Source organism: Camelina sativa, chromosome 13 (assembly GCF_000633955.1).
Source record: "Camelina sativa cultivar DH55 chromosome 13, Cs, whole genome shotgun sequence".
Taxonomy (NCBI): Eukaryota; Viridiplantae; Streptophyta; class Magnoliopsida; order Brassicales; family Brassicaceae; genus Camelina; species Camelina sativa.
Genome location: NC_025697.1, coordinates 22,045,944 through 22,064,393, shown reverse-complemented (window position 1 = coordinate 22,064,393; position 18,450 = coordinate 22,045,944). Strand labels below are relative to the sequence as shown.

Here is an 18,450-nt window from a genome sequence, read left to right as displayed (position 1 = left end):
TGTTAGCTGTGCAAATTCGCGATCCGATTTAGGGTCAAAGCTCTCAAATTGGGGGGAGTGATACTGTTTCTGGGCTCTTTCGATCGTTCCATGTCTCTGGTGATTTCAACTTTTGTATGCATTTCTAATTCGATGCTTGAACAATTAGGGTTGATGCTGTTTCAGATAAAGACGATGACTTTGATTCTTTTTTTGAATTGGGTTTTTTGTTATTTCCGATATTTTGATTGTTAAATTGATGATTGATGAAGTTGTAGTAGTATCGTGATCTTCAGATTGTTTTTCTTTGATTTAGTTATTTTGCATAACTGGGTTTAAATGGCAAAGAGGGGTTTAGTGTGTGAATGTGTTTATTGATGAAACTTGAACATTTTGCAGGCAAGCTATGGTTCAAGGTGACTGTGAATGAAACTGTGGTTTGAAGAGAATATCAATGGTAGTTATCTTCTATAATGTATTTTGGACCAAGTGAGATTGATGCTGATGAAATGGGTTATGCAATGAGTAGACTTGAGATAGAAGCCGATTTTTGTGATGCTGGGAAAGACTTTTGTGGAGTTGGTAGTAGTAGTGGTAGTCAAAGATCAAGTGAACATCTGCCAGATTTAGACCATGAAATCAGTCAGGTTACTAAATTGAGATCTAGTCCTCATCAACGGTTTAGCCGTGAAGTCCCTGGGAGACATCAGTTACCTGTGTCTACTGTGAGGATGTTGGCTGGTCGGGAAAGTAATTTCTCTGGAAGAGGAAGGTTCTCCGCCGCTGATTGTTGCCATATGCTTAGCAGATATTTGCCTGTTAAAGGTCCTTGGCTTGTTGATCAAATGGACAGCCGTGCATATGTCTCTCAGTTTTCGACTGATGGTTCTCTCTTTATTGCGGGCTTTCAGGTTAATCCTTTCATCCTTGTAATTATTGTTTATCAGTTTAGGGGACAGGAACAGATGATACGTCTCTAGGCATGTCCCTTTTTTTTTTCAATTTCCTGAGTCGAGAAGCTGGATGAATCAATCTGCTTGCCTTGTATTAATCAAATCATATTTTTCAGGCAAGCCATATTCGGATTTACAATGTAGAGAAGGGATGGAAAGTTCAAAAGGATATTCTTGCAAAAAGTTTGCGTTGGACTGTTACTGATACTTCTCTATCCCCTGATCAGCGAAATCTGGTAAGTTTTTGTATCTTTGAACGACGACTTAACTCATGTTTGATTACAAATTTCCCAAATGATTTTAAATGCAAACTTTGACCTCGATTCAGATCATATCTTTTATAGTGATACAGAGTAAGTGGGTTTGTTTCATCTTTATGGTCTCTTGTTTAGATCAAATCTCTATGCTTATCTTCCAAAATAAAGAATAATGAATTATTTCGATATTGCAGGTTTACGCAAGCATGTCACCTATTGTTCACATTGTTGATGTTGGGTCCGGTACAACCGAGTCTCATGCAAATGTTACGGTATGGAACCACAATACGTGTTTAGTTAGGGGAAATTTTTTATTATTGGATCAGATCCCTGCTTGATATTGTTTCACATGTTTTAATTTCTGTTTTCAACATCTTATCAATGAGGTTACATTAATTTGAGGGCCTTGTCTTTTGCAGGAGATCCATGATGGATTAGACTTCTCTTCTGATGAAGATGGAGGGTACTCTTTTGGAATATTCTCTGTGAAATTTTCGACTGATGGACGAGAACTTGTTGCTGGGAGCAGTGATGATTCCATCTATGTTTATGATCTCGAAGCAAATCGAGTTTCACTCCGGACTGTTGCACACACGGTAAAATTCCTTTATCGGTTGGGTCAATTTCACCTAAGATTTGTTCCTGTGTATTAGTGGTGATGTTATCGTTTTANGTACTCTCATCCGTTGCTACTTCTCTCCAGCGCATAGGTCAGTCTCTTTCAAAGCTCCATAATATCCCAAACCTGAGAAAGGAGAACTCTTTACATATTTTTCTAATTCTTGTGATGGCTTCTTTTGTTCTTTCTTTCAACAGTACTNATTTATGCAGTCTGATGTAAATACTGTGTGCTTTGCTGATGAAAGTGGAAACCTGATTTTATCTGGAAGTGATGATAATCTCTGCAAGGTGATTGTCTTTGTTGCTGCAATAGTACAATGAAGTTTCTTGCCTTTGAGCAAAGTTGTAATAGGATCTTGTTCAAAATTCATTACACGAATAGGTGTGGGATAGGCGTTGTTTCATTGGGAGAGATAAGCCAGCTGGTGTTTTAGTGGGTCACCTCGAAGGTGTTACCTTTATAGATAGCCGTGGAGATGGTCGCTATTTCATATCAAATGGCAAAGACCAAACCATCAAACTGTGGGATATCAGAAAAATGTCTTCAGGTGTACCTGCAAGGTAACTATTTTCGACATAAAACTGTATTCAGCCTGTAGCATTGTTGGTCGCATCTTGTTTTTTTTGGTGTTTCACACGGAATTCGTTGATGGAACTGATTCTTCTTGATTTACAGGCATGAGGTGCTAAGAAACTATGAATGGGATTACAGATGGATGGATTATCCTACTGAAGCAAGAGATCTAAAGCACCCATCTGATCAGTCAGTGTCGACATATAAAGGTCACTCAGTGTTGCGTACTCTCATCCGTTGCTACTTCTCTCCAGCGCATAGGTCAGTCTCTTTCAAAGCTCCATAATATCCCAAACCTGAGAAAGGAGAACTCTTTACATATTTTTCTAATTCTTGTGATGGCTTCTTTTGTTCTTTCTTTCAACAGTACTGGCCAAAAGTACATTTACACAGGATCCAACGACAGTTCTGTCTACATATACGACTTGGTAAGCCATAAATCCTCATAAACACATTTTAGACACAATAACATGAAAAGTGTAGCATTGTTTGCTGAATCTCTATCAACTCTGCTGTTTTGACCAATCTTGGATTCATTTATCTGGTCTTAGGTAAGTGGAGATAAAGTGGCAGTGCTAAAGCACCATAGCTCGCCTGTAAGAGACTGTAATTGGCACCCGCATTACCCAACGCTTATAAGCTCTTCGTGGGACGGAGATCTTGTGAGATGGGAATTTCCGGGAAGTGGTGAGGCACCGATCATGAGTAAGAAGAGGGTTCGGAGGAGACATTTCTACTACTGATGCATCTATATCTACAGACTACACATACACATGGTCTCTGTAAGTCATACATAAAATGTAGAGATGAAGATGATGATAAACAATATAAACATAAGTAAGAATCATCAAATAAGGCTTTTTAAGTTAAGAAAAATAAAGGCTTTGGTGTGCGTGTGGACAGTGGACAGTGGACAGTGTCTTGTTGTGTGTGACAAACACCATTCTCTTCTACAACCATTTTTAAAAGGTTAAAAATATATGTTTCGAATGGTATGCAATGTAGTAATAATAATTATATTACACTTTTGTCATGGTTTGGTTGCATACACTACTTTATAGAGTTAAAATTATGTATTTTTGTTCATTACATTATATAAGGCATCATTACACTTCTCAACTAAAATAATTAGTTTTAGGCTTTTAGCGGTAGCTACCCAACAAAAATATAATGCATGCATGATAATATAGGCGTTACTCATTTTATTCGAACCATCATCATTATCATTACACCACATTCACAAAGTCACCAACGAATAAACAAATCGTTATTTTTTTCTTTTTTTGCGACCATCGAAACTCGAAAAGAGAGTTAATGTATAACAAAATAACCGGAGAGAAAAGACCCGAAGATAAAATAACTGCCTAAATTACGTTTCTACCCTCGCCACTCGTTGCACTGCGTTGTGGGTCTTGTTTTCTGCGAACCGGCCTTGACCGGACACGGCGTCTGTACCGGTAGCACCATACAGTTGTATTGCAGACACAGCGAGCTGCTTACCGGAATATCCGCCGCCGGGCTAATCTGTATCCCCGTTAAGAAGTTGTGTTGGAGGTAGAGTGTTTGTATATTCGCTGCCAATAACCGATCCACGAAGCTAACCGGAACTTGACCGGTGAACCGGTTATTGTTCAGGTATAGATTCTGTACGTTGGAGAGAAGCGGCGAAAGCTCGCCTGAGAATCTGTTGTAGCTTAAATCGATGGTCGGAATCGTTACTTCATTCGCCGGTTGAATCGCGCCGTAGAAGAAATTGCGTTGTAACTGGAGGTTGGTAATCGGGAAGGCGAAGATCTGACCGGGGATTGCGCCCGTAAACCGGTTTAAGCTGAGATCGAGGTAATTGAGCTGGTTTAATCTGAGTAAAACCCGGTCTACTCGTCCGGTGAGCTGGTTCCAAGCGAGCGAGAGGTATTGCATCGACGGGGGAAGAGACGTCGGAGGAATAACGCCGGTGAGATTGTTCCGTTTGAGATCGATTCGGGTCAACGTTTGCGAGAGGAACTGAGGAATCGATCCGTTCAAGTGGTTGTGACACAGAATCAGATTGGATAGCTCCGGTAAGGATCCGATTGACGGAGGAATCGACCCGGTTAGCTGATTATAGCTCAGATCGAGTGTTTTGAGTCCCGTAAGCTCGCCGAGACTCGCCGGAATCTCGCCGGAGAGAAAATTCCGACTGATAGCGAGGAACCGGAGATTCTTTGCCTGCGAGATTGCGTGCGGTAACGAGCCCATGATCCGACCCGGTACGATTGAGAGCTCTGTTAAAGCAGAGAGTTTTCCAATAGCCGGATCAAGCCGACCAGATAAACCGGGTGAACCGGCTTTTTGATCACCGAGGTTAAGCGCGGTTACTTTATCACCGTCGCAGAAAACACCAGCGAAACTGCAAGGGTCTGAGGTGAAATCCCAAGAATCGAAGAAATTAGAACCTGGTAAATCATCGAGGGACTTACGTATCGCTTGAAGAGCCAAGAAATCAACTGGGACGATGATCGCATCAACGAATAGACCGAATCGAAGAAGAAGAAACAGAACACAAAACAGAGTAGCAAATCTCATAGTAGCCGTTACAGCTTTATTATTAAAAAAAAAACAGAGGCTTTTTTATAAACAAAGAAAACGCAAACAAAGCGTCAAAATTGAGAAATGGGTAGTGAGAGTAAGTTAAAAAGAAGATGGTAATGTGGTTGAAACTGAGAGAGTTCTTTGTGGGAGTTTTAATGGCCGATTTTGATACTAGTGTAGTGACGATCAAATGACTAAAGCAGGAGAGGAATTTTAAGAGGTATATATATATATATAAAGAAGTGAGAGAGACAAAAGAAGAAGAGGTAATCAAAATGGCTTAACCAGGAAGGGAAATCAAGAGTTCTTCTTCTTCTTCCTCTTGCTTTTTGTTTTCTGAGATTACTTTTTTTTTTGGGTGTGATTGTGAAGAAAGAAGGAAAGAGTCATAAATGCTACAACAAGAGTGAGAAGTGGGTTTTGGTTTTTACATTTTCTGATTCGTTTTTGTGTCAGTCAGAAAATAAAAGAAAATGTAATTTTATGTCGGGAATATGCAACAGGTAAAACGGCTGTCCGAACCGTTTGGTTCGGGAGTGACAGATCAGCAGCTTCGGAAGTATGAGGAGCCTATGTGGTTTTGTTGACTCCTGGTGTACTTTAGGCTTTTTGTCCGTTGACACGTCCGTATTTTTTTTGTTTTTTTTTTTGTTTTCTAACCACATGTTAAATTACTTAACAAACAGTAATATGTTAATTTATTTTCTTATTCTATTGTATCGTTATCGTATTAGATCATTTCGATTATAGGCGGATCTCTATTTCTGTGAAGAGGAAGCCAAGAGAGATAATTCCAAGTGATCAAAGCCAAAGAAGAAATTGTTATAAGCTCTTCCAAAATTATGGTCCCATAACTTCCACCGAAACAGAATTTGCACACCTGTTGGAATTTGCACCAATGTGCTCACCAAAGTTGTCAAAAAAATTGTTTTTTTAACTAATAGATCTTTGACGTTGGTGTTGTTTGTCTTGTTGATAATGATGGTGGTGATAGAGATGAATGTTAGTGATGCTCTATCACTAGTCATTTTCACTCCATCTGCTTGTTCATTTCTTTATGCTCCATAGTTGTTATACATAACCAAAAAACAAAAACTACGGCTTCTAATGATTAGATATACAATGAGTACAAATTCGACCTATAGCTTGGTATTAGTTGTTATTATTATCACAACGATATAGTTAAAATGATTAATTCTTGAATTGGAGCTAGTAAAATGTCAACTTAGAATACATATTAGGACGCATCAAATTCTATATTTCATCATGGTTGTACCATTTAATTCAATGGCTAATCATCTGCCTACGAGACTAATGAACCCATGCATTAAAATTTAACCATTTGTGTATTTTGAGTTTTTGACAAAGAAAAAATTATTAAAAAGGTTGATTCATCCACACGTAGTGATGATAAAAAGCGTCACATACGTCTCTTATAATAATGTAATTTTATGTCGGGAATAATGCGTTTTGCTTTTCGGCCAAACACACAAAGAAAGAGTACTATCAAACTCTAAAATGAGTGTATAGAAGTAATTGCCATTGGAAAAATCATTAATCAATATCATATCTTAAAGCATCGATGGATAATTAATTGGTCATATAAAACGTCATAGTGGCTAAAACTCAATTGTATACATGTTGCTAAAATTTAAGTTTAAAGGTAAATAGATAAATAAAAGATACGTTAATAACAGAATCATTAGTATATTGATCGTATTCAACAATACATATCTCAAACAAAAACTTAAAAAGTTGAAATTAAGCATAATCCCTATTATATTTCTGTTACGTTGCAAACAAGTTTGGTAGATTTCTTTTGTGGCAAAAGAGGGCCAGGGGGGGGACAATGAATTGATGTTTGTAATCTAGTAATTTATATGTGTAATAGTGTTGCGACCATGTTATTATTCAAAATGCATGTGGTTTGTTAATAAAAAAATGAGGTATATTAATTTTTGGATCATTTAGAGAATGAATATTAAGGTTTTACTTTTGGTTCCAGAGTTTTCAGTTTTGCTTCCAAGACTCCAAAATTTAATGAAAAGAACAAGGAATAACTGCAAAAGAAATGACCAAGAAAAAGTCAAAAGTCTTATATAATCAAAGCAAATTCAGAGAAACATGTGTTAGGTGGTTTAGGACAATTTCAAAGAACCTCAGAGATAGACGATTAATAATCAACGCTGTTGATAGAGAAGAAAGTTGGAAGAGCTTCCTCCATTTATTCTTGAGGGATATATAGAAATGAGCAAATTGTGAAGTCACTCTTTACAAGAAGATGTGTATAACTTGGATGTAAATAGAGCCGTCCAAAGATAAAACAAAACCAAAGCAAAACCCTCATTGCCATATGGATTAAAAATCCGAGCGGAGAAAAAGCTTTTTTACCCGCGAGCAAAACGAGCCTGAATCCTCCTCTGGATTTTGGCCCGACAAGACGGACAGTCTTCCATGGCTTCCTTCTCATGAAGCTGGTTACATTTAGAGCAAAGAACCTGATGGGCACAAGGCAAGAAAACAACACTCATCTCTTCAGACAAACACATCACACATTCCCTCTCTCTTTTGATTTTCGACTCTTCCCCGTGATTATTTTCCCATACTTTTGCTCCTGCCATCGTGTTGGCCTTTGTGGTGGTGGTATGATTCATTCCGCTCTTGTTACCGTCATTGCTTCCGTCTATGCCTTTTTTCAATGCAGCTATCTTCAAGCCGTCTGACTTGAGTTCCAGCTTTGAGATCTCGCTTTCAAGTCTTTTGATGTTCTCAATGTAGTATTTCACGTCGTTCTCTGCTTTTGTTTTGATCCGCTCTTCTTCTGCTTTTCCGAATTCTTCCAGTTTCCCTCTCTCTTTCTTTAATGCAGCCGCTTGAGCAGCGAGTTTCACCTTCGCTGCCTTTTCTTGTTTCCAGGTAGCCTGCAATTGAGTTTCATTAGTTGTATTCATCATTACTTCCACACTTAGACTACAATCTTTTTTCATACCGACTACATTGTTAATCAAAAGCATAATTTCTAATACAATACCGAGGTTAATTCTTGATTTAAAGAACACGGCACAAGATGTATATAAAAAGATAAACACTCGGGTGTGAACATATTTTTCCTCCAATTTCTCTTAATTCCTTTGAAACAATGAAAACCATTGGGAAAAAACCCAAAATGTGAATATTCCAGCCAAAAGAATGAAATGGTTACCTGAAAAAAATAATTGTAGAGGAAAGGATATGATCAGTTACCATACAATAAAATACAGCTCCGAAGACGAGAAGACCTAAAACGTGCAAAGGCTTTTTGTCTACACAAGGAGCTAACCTCTATTTGGTTTTGGCGGGTTTTTGCCTTGGCAACTTCTTGCTGCAGCTCTGCCACCTTGTGTCTCTGACTCTTGAGCTCTTCCTGCAACGAAACCTTTTGCCCTTCCCACGACTGAGCATTTTTCAACAATCTTTGCAGTCTCTCCTTGGCTTCCCTACAGCTCTCAGCGGACTCGGCAGCTCTTATATTAGCAGCTTCTCTCTCTCTCTTTAACAGAGATTGTTCCAGCTCGAGCCTGCGAACTGTGTTGTTAGCTCTTTCAATCTGGTTGGTCGCGTTATTCAAGGCCAACTCCATTTCAGACCTCCTTTTCATAGTGTTTTCTTCCAGTAATTGCTTTTCTTTCCTGAACTCTTCTGCCTCTTCTTTCTCTTTTCTTAGTGCCTTAAGCTCTGGTTGGTCCTTAAGAAGTCTAACAGTAGCCTGCTTTACTTTCTGATTAGCCCAGTCTGTCCAGTCCTGCAATTCTTTCTGCAGATCTTTCATTCGGGGAACTAGCTTTAGAATCAATTCATCTCTTTTATTTCGGGGAACATATATTCCCAGAGATGCATCATAAGGGATTGCAGCATAGTAATCTGGTGCTGGCTTTGTAGATACAGAAGCCTTTTCTTCAGGCTGAGAACTGGACTTCTTTTCTGAAGCTACTGGTGCTGGAGCATTATTAGCTGGTAAAGCAGTAACATACTCCTTCGCATCTAATGCAGGCGAATCTGACTTAGTACTGTTACTAGTTGAGAGAGTGCTACTACGACTCTCAGCTAAAGGAATTTTCACAACCTCTGTTGTTGTAATCTTTGATGAAGAATTTCTTGCTTGCGCGGACAGTAAATCAGAAGCTGCTTTGCTTCTTTTCTCCACAAGGAAACCACCAAACTTTGCCGTCTTATAGCCGCCACCTTTGCTATAAGTTCTAATCTTCTCCACACATGATTTCTGCCGGAGCATGGCCAATTCTTTTTTGGTGCGGCCTTTTCGACAAGATACTAATTTTTCATCAGAAACAGAAGTCAGGGATGCACTTTTAGTGCCTTCAGCAGAAGCATTGGTAACAGAAAATACCTCTTTTCCAGGTGTTGCTCCACTAGCATGAGGATTTTTGGAGTTGTTCACATTTGGGAAGTTCCCAAATTTGACTGGATCACTGTGATTGCACTGAGTATTGGACACTGGGGACTTTGGGTTATCTGAGTCAGTGGGTTTCGGAGGAATACCCTCGGCACCTTGAGTTTCCGATGTTTTATTAGCATTGCAACCTGAAGAGCCCTCCATTCCTTCTCCTTCCACTTCAAATGCTTGCAAAACATTCAAGTCACACATCAACAGCCTCCACATAGCTTCAACTGTTGAAAGCGATGGCCTAACTTCCCTAACAAGACTAATCTTCTCTACCAATGTATACGCAACAAGCTGTTGTAAATCCTCAAACACATAGTCTCTCGAACCAGCAACTTTTTTCCCACTCTTCAAAAAACTCAAGGTATCATTAACAATGTTTGACACGAGATCATTTCCTCCACAGTAGAGCCTACTGCTGGAAATAGCTTTGAGAACAACATCCTCACTATACCCACAATCCATAATCTGATTCATTGCACTACGGAAGAGGTTGAGCAAATTTGATGATAAAAGCTGTTCCAGTTGACAAGCAAACGGATCATCCCATCCTAAAGACTCAGACTCTTCCGCTTTCAGCTACCCGTTGGAGTCATTTTCGCATAAAGGGTTTTGAGACTTGAGTGAATGTAAGTCATAACGAGGGAACTCAGTCAAGGAACCAGCAGTTTGTGGAGAAGGATCAGCTAACTTTCTCTTGTTCTTCCTTCCTTTATCTTGTGGTGGTGACGACACTGAAGACGTCCCAACTTTGCCACCATTGACAACACCACACTCATTCATTTCTTCTTGTTTCTCAACCACTAAGATCCTGAGATTATAAAATGTTACAGAGATAAACAAAAACGATTAGTATTCGTACACCATATCACTTGTGACAGATTCAATAAAACAATCAAGGAAAGCTAGAAACATGTATCGGAGAAATTCCCCAGGACAAATCAACCCAATTCCCCAACGGAAACAGATAAGATTTAATCAAACATAGCAGCTCAATCGGAATGCAATCGGAATCTGGATTAATACTAAAATCATTTGATCATTCAACCAAAAAAAAAAAACAAAATCACGGAGTCGTGAACTGACCGGAAACTGTGGAAGGCGAAACCGCGGGAAAAAAAGACGATCGGAAGAGGATCAAGAGAGAGAGAGAGAAGGATCGATGAATATAAATAATAAATAAATAAGAGTGTTGCAGAGAGCGAGAGGGCACTGTGAAGGAAGGAGAAGAAGAAGAACAAAGTGCGTGGCTAGAAGATGAAGGAGCTCACCAAAATTGATCAGGAGTTTTTTTTTTCCTTTTTTTTACAAAAGGGTTGGTGTTGAAAAGACTCGATATTACTGAATTGCCCCTGAGGGTATTTTCGTCATTACAAGCTTCTGGTCCATTTTGTTCTGTGCTATCTATCATCATCAACTAAACATGATAAAAAAAGAATCAATCAATACAAGGATACAGATGATATAATATCTGGTCAATAAGACACAAAAACTTTTATACTTTAGTCCAGTTTACGCAAACTCCTCGTCGTCATCATCTTCTTCTTCTTCGTCGTACTCGGAATCAGAATCAGGTTCCTCTCTCTCAGGTTGCATCAATGTACTCATGTCAAAAGAAGAAGAAGATGGATCAGATTCCACCTCTTCTATGTCTATTGTGTCGTAGCTCATTCTCTGTTCGAACTTGTCGTCTGAACAGTTAAGCATCCAAGCCAGTGAACATTTGATTCCCTTCTTGATGATCTTCTTGTGCCTCGGCTTTACAGTGGACTCAAGCCCATAGGTAAAGAACGCTGGGAAATCCACCAGATCTTGAAGTGGTCTTCTCATTTCCTTTTTGAAGTATTCATAGCTGAGTTTCATTATTCCGAGGTTCAAAGCCAGAACCTGAGGACACCCGACTACCATTTCCCTCGTTTGATCGTTTGAAAATCCACACTTGGTAAGGAAATCAATGTGCTTTAACATAGGAGACTCGCTGAGACTAACAAACTGCGGCATTCTCTCGATCAAAGAGCCGATATCCTCCGGGTTTAGATCAATGGCTGAACAAAGTAGCTTCTTTTGCGTCTCAAGCTTAGGTTTCAGGTCGATTCCTATGATTTCAGGATACTGTGCAATTATAGAAGGAAGACATGTTTCCCTAACATTGAAATCTTGCAAGATTTGCACGTTTGGTTTCACCGTATCAGCTAACTCAAACCCAAGAATGTGAGGCCGCTTCTCAATCAACCTAGCTACAGCTAGTTTTGGAATACCAAGACCCTCGAGATACTCCACGAGAGGCTTAATTATCCGAGCTACCCTCATTCCCAAGATCTCAGGGTACCGAGTTAAAACACCGCCAATCTCCCTCCTAGCTACACCTATACCAACCAAATAAGCGACTGATGTGCTCATAGTCCCTTCCAGCTTAAAGCCTAAAACTTCAGGATACCTCTCAAGCACCCGAGGTACATCAGTCGGTTTAATATCCAGTCCTTGAAGATACTTAACCACAGGTGCAAGATCTATAACAACACTAGCGTGAAGAACCTGCGGGTATCTTCTAAGAAACTCAGTGAAAGTCGATTTCCTCACACCTAGTTTCCCGAGATAATCAAGAACCGGAACCATGTTCTTCTTCACGCTACAACCAAGAACAAGAGGGTAATTGTTGATATCTTCAATAGTAAGCCCCAACTTGTGAAGAAACTCCACACGCTCTTTCATCACATCAGCTGTAACAGGGAGTTCAAGACCATCAAGCTCATCAGGAACAATCCCAATCCCACGCAAGAACTCATAAACCTTAGCACGGTTAGCAGCTTTATCTTTATTCATATCTAACAAACTAGGACGACTATACAAAGACTGAGAACCTCTTCCCTTATCCTTATCCTTATCCCTATCACGTCCTGAAGAAGAAGAAGAACGAGACGACCTTTCTCTTCTCGGTGAATCCACAGAACGTGAAGAGAATCTCCGGTTCGCAATAGCGCATTGAACTGTTAGACCAACTCCAATTCCAATTCCAGGTCTCTTCTTGTGGTTACATAAGTTTCCATAAGTGGAATCAGAGAGCGAACGAGATCTAACGGCAAGAAACGACGGTGGCTCAAAGTGAACTAGCAAAAACCCAGGCTTTGTGAATCCGCTACAGAACCTAATCTTCATCGTTAACCTACAAAAAACGGAAGAACACACTAAATCATACCAATTCGGACTAACTCAGAAACCTGAAGAGGATCAATTCAAACAATTCAGGAGTAGTTAACAACAACGAACCAGAAAACATAAACCTAATTAGAAGCAAGCCACATAAACTATGTCAATCGAGAGAAGAACTAGAAGAATTGGAGCAACGTACAATTGAAATCGACAGTGAAGTCTCACCGGAGAGACAAGGGTTTTAGAGGAGCGGGTAAGGTTTTTTTTTTTTTTTTTCACAGGAGAAATAAAGATTCCTCATCACTCTCCATTGAAATGATTTATCCGAATTATTGACACTGTAAGCCCTTATTTTCTAATAGTTTCCATTATTTCCCCCAAATTATCTGAAAAGTTCGCATTAACCCGTACGTCCGCGATTACTTTGATTAGTGAAGGACTGTGGTAAATTATGATCCTTTGAATAGTTTTGGGGATTTATAAATAAAAATACAAAGCTGCGGGGCTATTTCGAAGTATCTTAATTTATTTAGCAGTTGAGTGAGGCTTCGTTTTGGGACGAAGCATCGAGAAGAAAATGATCGTACATTCGTTTGGCTCCGCTTCGTCATCTCCGATCGCCGCCGTGTTCTCCGCCGCGCTTCTTCTGTTCTACTTCTCTGATACTATTCTAGGAGCTCCTTGTCCCATCAATGGTAAGTTTCGCGGTTTTTCTCCTCTGATACTCGTCATAAGATTGCTTCTAGTTATTACGACTTATGGTTCTGAATCTAAAGGTCTTAGTCAGGTACTCAGGTGTGAAATTGCTTTTTTTTTTTTTTTTGGATGTTCTGGTAGGAAGAATCAAATGGACCCAACCAAATGTGCAGGAACTTTGCTATTGATTTTAGCTTAAATTAGTTTTTGATATAAGAACCTCATAACTTAAAAGTTTTTTTTCTATCAATCTCGTGTTCTGATTTGTGGAAGTTTATTCTATGAATGTTTTTGTAGTGAAATTTGGTTCACTGCAATTTCATCGATCTGTAGCTTAGACACTTTTGAAATTCTGATGTTCTTGACTGTTGAATGGGTGAATCTAGGTTTGCCAATCTTGAGGAATATTAGTGACCTTCCTCAGGATAGCTATGGAAGACCTGGTCTTTCTCACATGAATATTGCTGGCTCCGTATTACATGGAATGAAAGAGGTAATGATCAAAGCCATTGCTGTTTTTTTTTTTAAACTATGTCCATTCACTGAATCGCGCAACTGATTTCCAGTTGGAGATATGGCTTCAAACATTTGCACCTGGTTCAGAGACGCCAATTCACAGGCACTCCTGTGAAGAGGTTTTCGTTGTCCTCAAGGGTAATGGTACTCTGTATCTCGCTGAAACACATGGAAATTTCCCTGGGAAACCAATTGAATTTCCTATCTTTGCTAACAGTACACTTCATATTCCCATCAATGATGCTCATCAGGTATGTCTTTCCACCTCCTACACATCGTTTCCAGATGATGATTTGGCTCTTTCCTTGAGTCTTAGACTTTGATATCCTAGTTTGTTTGACCTTTAACTGTAATCTTGATTAAGAGCAAAAAAAACTTCATGATAACCAGTCCACTGTCGAATGCAGTAATGCACAAATGATAACTTAAACTAACATTTGAAAAAATGAAAAGCAACACATTGTAATTTACCTAAAACGGTTCAAGTGTATTAGATGTGCTGCATGTCTTATGTCACTATTATTAGAACACCTTTTTCGCAGACGTTGTATATCAATATAGTTCAGAGAAAGGTGGCTTTTTCTTAAGCTAGAAACTCTATTGGGGTTTATCATAGGGAAACTAGCTCACAGTCATCAATTACGGTTCTTACAGGTCAAGAACACGGGTCATGATGACCTGCAAGTGTTGGTTATTATATCTCGGCCACCTATTAAAGTGTATGTAACATCTCCCAAAATTAGCTTATAGATAGATGTTTTATGTTGCTGTCCTTTTACTAATCATATGGACAATCGACTTCTTAAACAGCTTCACCTACGATGACTGGTTTATGCCACACACTGCTGCGAGGTTGAAGTTCCCTTACTATTGGGATGAGCAATGCCTTCAAGAATCACAAAAAGACGAGCTCTAAAGCAATGATGTCCGAGGCCAAAACTTAGCACAATCTTTAGATAGTTAAATCACAGTTAAGGTTTTGTGACACTATGTTAATGCTGGTAAATTGACAAGAATTTTACATGAATGTTGTTACCAAAATGTAAATGGATGTTCAATCTTTGATATTCTCAAGTAAATGGATGTTCAATCATGAATAGATGTGAGAGCTTTAATTTATCTTCTCCAACAAACAAATAAAAGGGAGCAGGAGTTGGAGAATATCAACTCATTGTAGTTTCTCCCTTTTATCTGTTTGTTGGAGAAGATAAACTAAAGCTCTCACATCTATTCATGATCATGTCTTGGCACCATAAAACTCTTGAAGTCTTTAATGTGTTTCTTAAAGAAATAGTCACCTGAATAGATCTACACCTGAAAGTTTCCCCTTCTGGTTCTGGCTAGCTTGTCGGAACTCAAACGAAGTCCATCAATTTGGAAAAGCAAGCTTAAGCTAGATGAACATGAAAGGAAGATAGAGCAGGACTAAAAGAAACCTAGTGAAGACCGTTTTGCTAGATTGACGTAGGATTACATTTGTGATTAACAATATGGTATCACTCAAGAGATGGAAGATGAAGACCTAACTTGGGACATAGAAGACGACTAGACATTGAAATCATGGGAAGCTTTATGGTGATGCAACCGTAAACCGTTTGTTTTGTCTCTTGTACTTTGTGGTGAGTCTCCATGTGTGAGAGCTATAAATAAATGACAACTAACAAAAGTCTCATTAGTCAAAGCCAATCACTTCAATTTTACTATTGGGCCTTTTTATTAGGCTTTGGCCTATAAAAATGATAATTCATGAATCAAAACTAAAGTAAGTGTCTTTTATCCCACATCGGTCACTCTATACATTTTTGTGTTTGTTTATATATGACACAAAATGAAGTGCATACCGTCGAGCTAAGTAACGAGAGCTTGTAACCCAAGTGGGGACTGTAAGATGGTGGGACACTGGTTCGGTTCCTCAGGTCGGTTCTGGTGTTGGCATGTTTCTGAGCTGCCCAGTCCAAGCTGTGAGTAGTCCGTGTGGGTTGAGCGAAGGCTCGGCTCAGGCGGGTTCTAAAGTTGGAGGGCAATGCGTGAGGCTGGCTTCACAGAGCAGCGATTACTTCCCGCTTACAGCAGTGGACGGATTACAGCTTAGCGCCGCCCAGAGCCACTATGGCCTGTTGGTTCGACTTCAGCTGGACCACCATTTTTTCCCCCTCTTTTTAATTTACATCGTTTTAAGCCCTAGTCACATAATAACTATGCTTTTTGTTTTGAGCTTGTTTAGGGTTAATGCGTCAAGAGGGATTGAGGGAACACATACAAACTCGATTCGTGCAATGACCAAAGCTATGAAACAGACAGCAAATCAAGAGACTTTAAGAAAGAGGAGACTGCAGAGAGCTGAACCTTCAATATGTTATACAATGTACCATAGCCATTTTTTCTATGTATGGAAATACAATTTTGCTATCCCAAGAATTGTTAATTAAGAGTCAAGGTTAAAAGAGCCACGAGTAAGATGTGTAGGAAGGATCCGAATTGTATCTTCGTGATCAACACCAACCACCCAGAATGAGAGATTCTCGTTCAAGACTCTGTTTTTGTGTATAAGAAAATACCCTTCTTCCGGCAGAATCAACTCACCCCTCTCTTCAATCTTAACCAACTCGTTCCTCAGTTCTTTCACGTTATCGTTCTTCTTCACACTCACAGCCACCGGAATCTCCTTGGCAGCTTTACTCTCACCTGAATACGGAAAAACGTATAGGACAATCCTCTTGTTCCGGATCCTCTCCTTCGCAGACAAATCTTGAATGTTAGTGATCATCTCTTCGACTGAGTTTGACGATGGAGATTGCTCCGTCTGAGGCACTTGAGTCGGTACAGTCGAATCTTGATGAGGGTTGATGACACTTTCTGTTGCGTTTGTCAGTGGAGATTGATCGTTTTGAACCGTCACAGTCGTTACATCTTGATCATGACCGTCGATGATCTGTTCTTTTGTTGAGTTTGACGGTGGAGGAGATTGCTCGGTTTGGTTGTGGTCAGGAGAAACCAAGAGTTGGAGACGAGATTCGTGGAAGATCTGGCATTGTTCGATGTCAAGATCGTCTTGAAGAACCTTGCCGTCGAAGAGAAGGGTTTGTTTGGAAACAAGGATACGTTGAGACTTCTCGATCTTCTATTTGACCTCTGACAGTGTATCTTTGTGATCCACTTCAATCTCGAACGATGAGCTACTCTGAGTCTCGACGAACAGCTTCATCACTGTATCAATGGTGTTTCAAGATCTACGGAGACTGTTGAAGAAGAGAGATAGAGAGAGAAACTGATGACTTGTAAAGAAAGATTCCTCACGAATCGGTTTTTATATCATCAAATCGATGAGAATCTTAACCGTCGATAGCTATCTTTTTACCAATCTACTAAAATGATCCAACGGTATCAATTAAACATTTTCTGTTAAAAAATCGAAATGCATTGAAACGCGGCGTTTGTTGCATCAATTAGTGGTTTTTTTTGGTTTTAGTTTTTGAATAAAAGCAAGAAACTTTACTGTCGGTTCTGTCAAGAAAGAAATTCAACATTTGATCTTTATACTTGTTTCTGTAATGCCAGATCATTAACTAATATCACTGTATCAAAACAGAATATTGTAAATTAGACCATCCGAATGCACAAGAGCTCAAAGTGAAGCTTGATAGCTGATTTCGACAAGATGTAACTCTACAAGGACTAGTTTCTCTTCTTTCACCTCATCATATTGGTAAATTAACTAAAAGATATAGAAACCTTTGTTTATGAAGAATGACTCTCTTTATTGATGTTTAGAAATATAACTCAAAAACTAAACATTCAAGCTCTCTTATCTCATATCAATGTCACAACTCAACACTTGATATATATAGAGCCTTTCTTATTCCTATTCCTATTAGAACTAGATAACTCCTAATCCTATTAGGACTCTTTGAACCTATCTTATCCCAATCCAACTTGATGAGGACTTCTTAGGCTCCAAGCTTCAAAGCTTATCCAACATTAACATGTCTAAGCATATTTGCAGAGAAAGCTGTAAACTTAGAACGAAGCAAGAAAAATTTAAAGCTATAAGAAAAGAGGAGACTGCACCACAAGGAGATCATGGTTAAACAGCTGTGCGGGAAATCTTAATTGTATCGCCCTCAGCAACACCGTACCAGAAGAATGTCATAGTTTCGGCCAATGGTTTCTGTTTGTGAACAAAGAAATAACCTTGGTGAGGCAGATCTAACTCACCCCTCTTTTGCATCTCAACCAGCTCTTTTCCTCAGTTCTTTAATTCTATCATTTGCGTTAACCTCCATTCGAATCTTTCTGGTCTCTTCAAATGGCTGCACGAATACTGTCAGCTTTATCGACGGGAACGGGATTATCTTGATCTTCTTCTTCACAGGAGAACCTCGAATGTTAATGATCTCCTTGACTGAGTTTGACGTTGAAGATTGCACAGGCGGCAAAGTATCTTGAAGGCCAAGTAACTCTTCTAATTCACGTAACGATATTGATTCATTGTTGTTGCTCTTTAGGGTTGTCTTAGACCAATCTTGACCAAGGAGCTCTTCAACTGAATCTGATGTCACTGGAGCTTTCTCGGTTCGAACAGCTTCATTCCTGTAACTGCTGCTCCCAACCGTCACAGGCGGCGAAACATCTTGAGTACCAAGTAACTCTCCACTCAGATTTGACGGAAGTGATGATTCATTGGTGTCGCTCCTC

General features: G+C 39.4%; 6 protein-coding genes across 12 annotated transcripts in view; 2 read left to right on the top strand and 4 right to left on the bottom strand.

Moving 5' to 3' along the window:
• LOC104737466 (LEC14B protein-like) overlaps window positions 1–3,410 on the top strand; it is a 4,428-nt gene extending 1,018 nt beyond the window's left edge. For 2 of the 5 annotated variants that reach the window (XM_010457660.1, XM_010457661.2), the window contains exons 3-11: window positions 805–890; window positions 1,049–1,168; window positions 1,384–1,461; window positions 1,609–1,785; window positions 2,021–2,098; window positions 2,193–2,371; window positions 2,487–2,645; window positions 2,752–2,812; window positions 2,936–3,410. In XM_010457660.1, coding sequence (XP_010455962.1) covers window positions 805–890; window positions 1,049–1,168; window positions 1,384–1,461; window positions 1,609–1,785; window positions 2,021–2,098; window positions 2,193–2,371; window positions 2,487–2,645; window positions 2,752–2,812; window positions 2,936–3,127 — 1,130 coding nt within the window. In that variant the 3' untranslated portion in view covers window positions 3,128–3,410. Of the gene's footprint in view, window positions 1–6; window positions 115–378; window positions 891–1,048; window positions 1,169–1,383; window positions 1,462–1,608; window positions 1,786–2,020; window positions 2,099–2,192; window positions 2,372–2,486; window positions 2,646–2,751; window positions 2,813–2,935 lie in introns of those variants that run through there. The other 3 variants (XM_010457664.2, XM_010457662.1, XM_010457663.2) reach the window with 3 other exon arrangements.
• Window positions 3,572–5,393, bottom strand: LOC104737465 (probably inactive leucine-rich repeat receptor-like protein kinase IMK2). Its single transcript, XM_010457659.2, has one exon. It carries the CDS (start codon window positions 4,947–4,949, stop codon window positions 3,762–3,764), a length of 1,188 nt encoding a protein of 395 aa, XP_010455961.1. The 5' UTR covers window positions 4,950–5,393; the 3' UTR covers window positions 3,572–3,761.
• LOC104738491 (putative E3 ubiquitin-protein ligase RF298) lies at window positions 7,149–10,260 on the bottom strand. Its single transcript, XM_010458659.1, is given in 3 exon segments — window positions 7,149–7,876; window positions 8,275–10,204; window positions 10,256–10,260. Coding segments are annotated over 3 exon segments (2,469 nt in total). The 3' UTR covers window positions 7,149–7,342.
• LOC104737464 (transcription termination factor MTERF4, chloroplastic) lies at window positions 9,129–12,832 on the bottom strand. Of its 3 annotated transcripts, XM_019234827.1 has the most exons (4): window positions 12,743–12,832; window positions 10,895–12,556; window positions 10,480–10,810; window positions 9,129–10,204 (listed from the first exon to the last, which is right to left on the bottom strand). In XM_019234827.1, exon 2 carries the CDS (start codon window positions 12,547–12,549, stop codon window positions 10,906–10,908), a length of 1,644 nt encoding a protein of 547 aa, XP_019090372.1. In that variant the 5' UTR covers window positions 12,550–12,556; window positions 12,743–12,832; the 3' UTR covers window positions 9,129–10,204; window positions 10,480–10,810; window positions 10,895–10,905. The 3 variants fall into 3 exon arrangements, with proteins under 3 accessions (XP_019090372.1, XP_019090371.1, XP_019090373.1); XM_019234826.1 differs by having other exon boundaries at window positions 10,480–12,556; XM_019234828.1 differs by having other exon boundaries at window positions 10,480–12,556; window positions 12,769–12,815.
• LOC104737463 (auxin-binding protein 1-like) lies at window positions 12,982–14,834 on the top strand. The gene is made up of 5 exons (XM_010457655.2): window positions 12,982–13,238; window positions 13,626–13,732; window positions 13,806–14,006; window positions 14,410–14,474; window positions 14,566–14,834. The coding sequence occupies exons 1-5, from the start codon at window positions 13,121–13,123 to the stop codon at window positions 14,669–14,671; spliced, it is 597 nt and encodes a 198-aa protein (XP_010455957.1). The 5' UTR covers window positions 12,982–13,120; the 3' UTR covers window positions 14,672–14,834.
• On the bottom strand, window positions 16,181–16,960 carry LOC104738490. The gene is made up of 2 exons (XM_010458657.1): window positions 16,886–16,960; window positions 16,181–16,816 (listed from the first exon to the last, which is right to left on the bottom strand). The coding sequence occupies exons 1-2, from the start codon at window positions 16,958–16,960 to the stop codon at window positions 16,181–16,183; spliced, it is 711 nt and encodes a 236-aa protein (XP_010456959.1).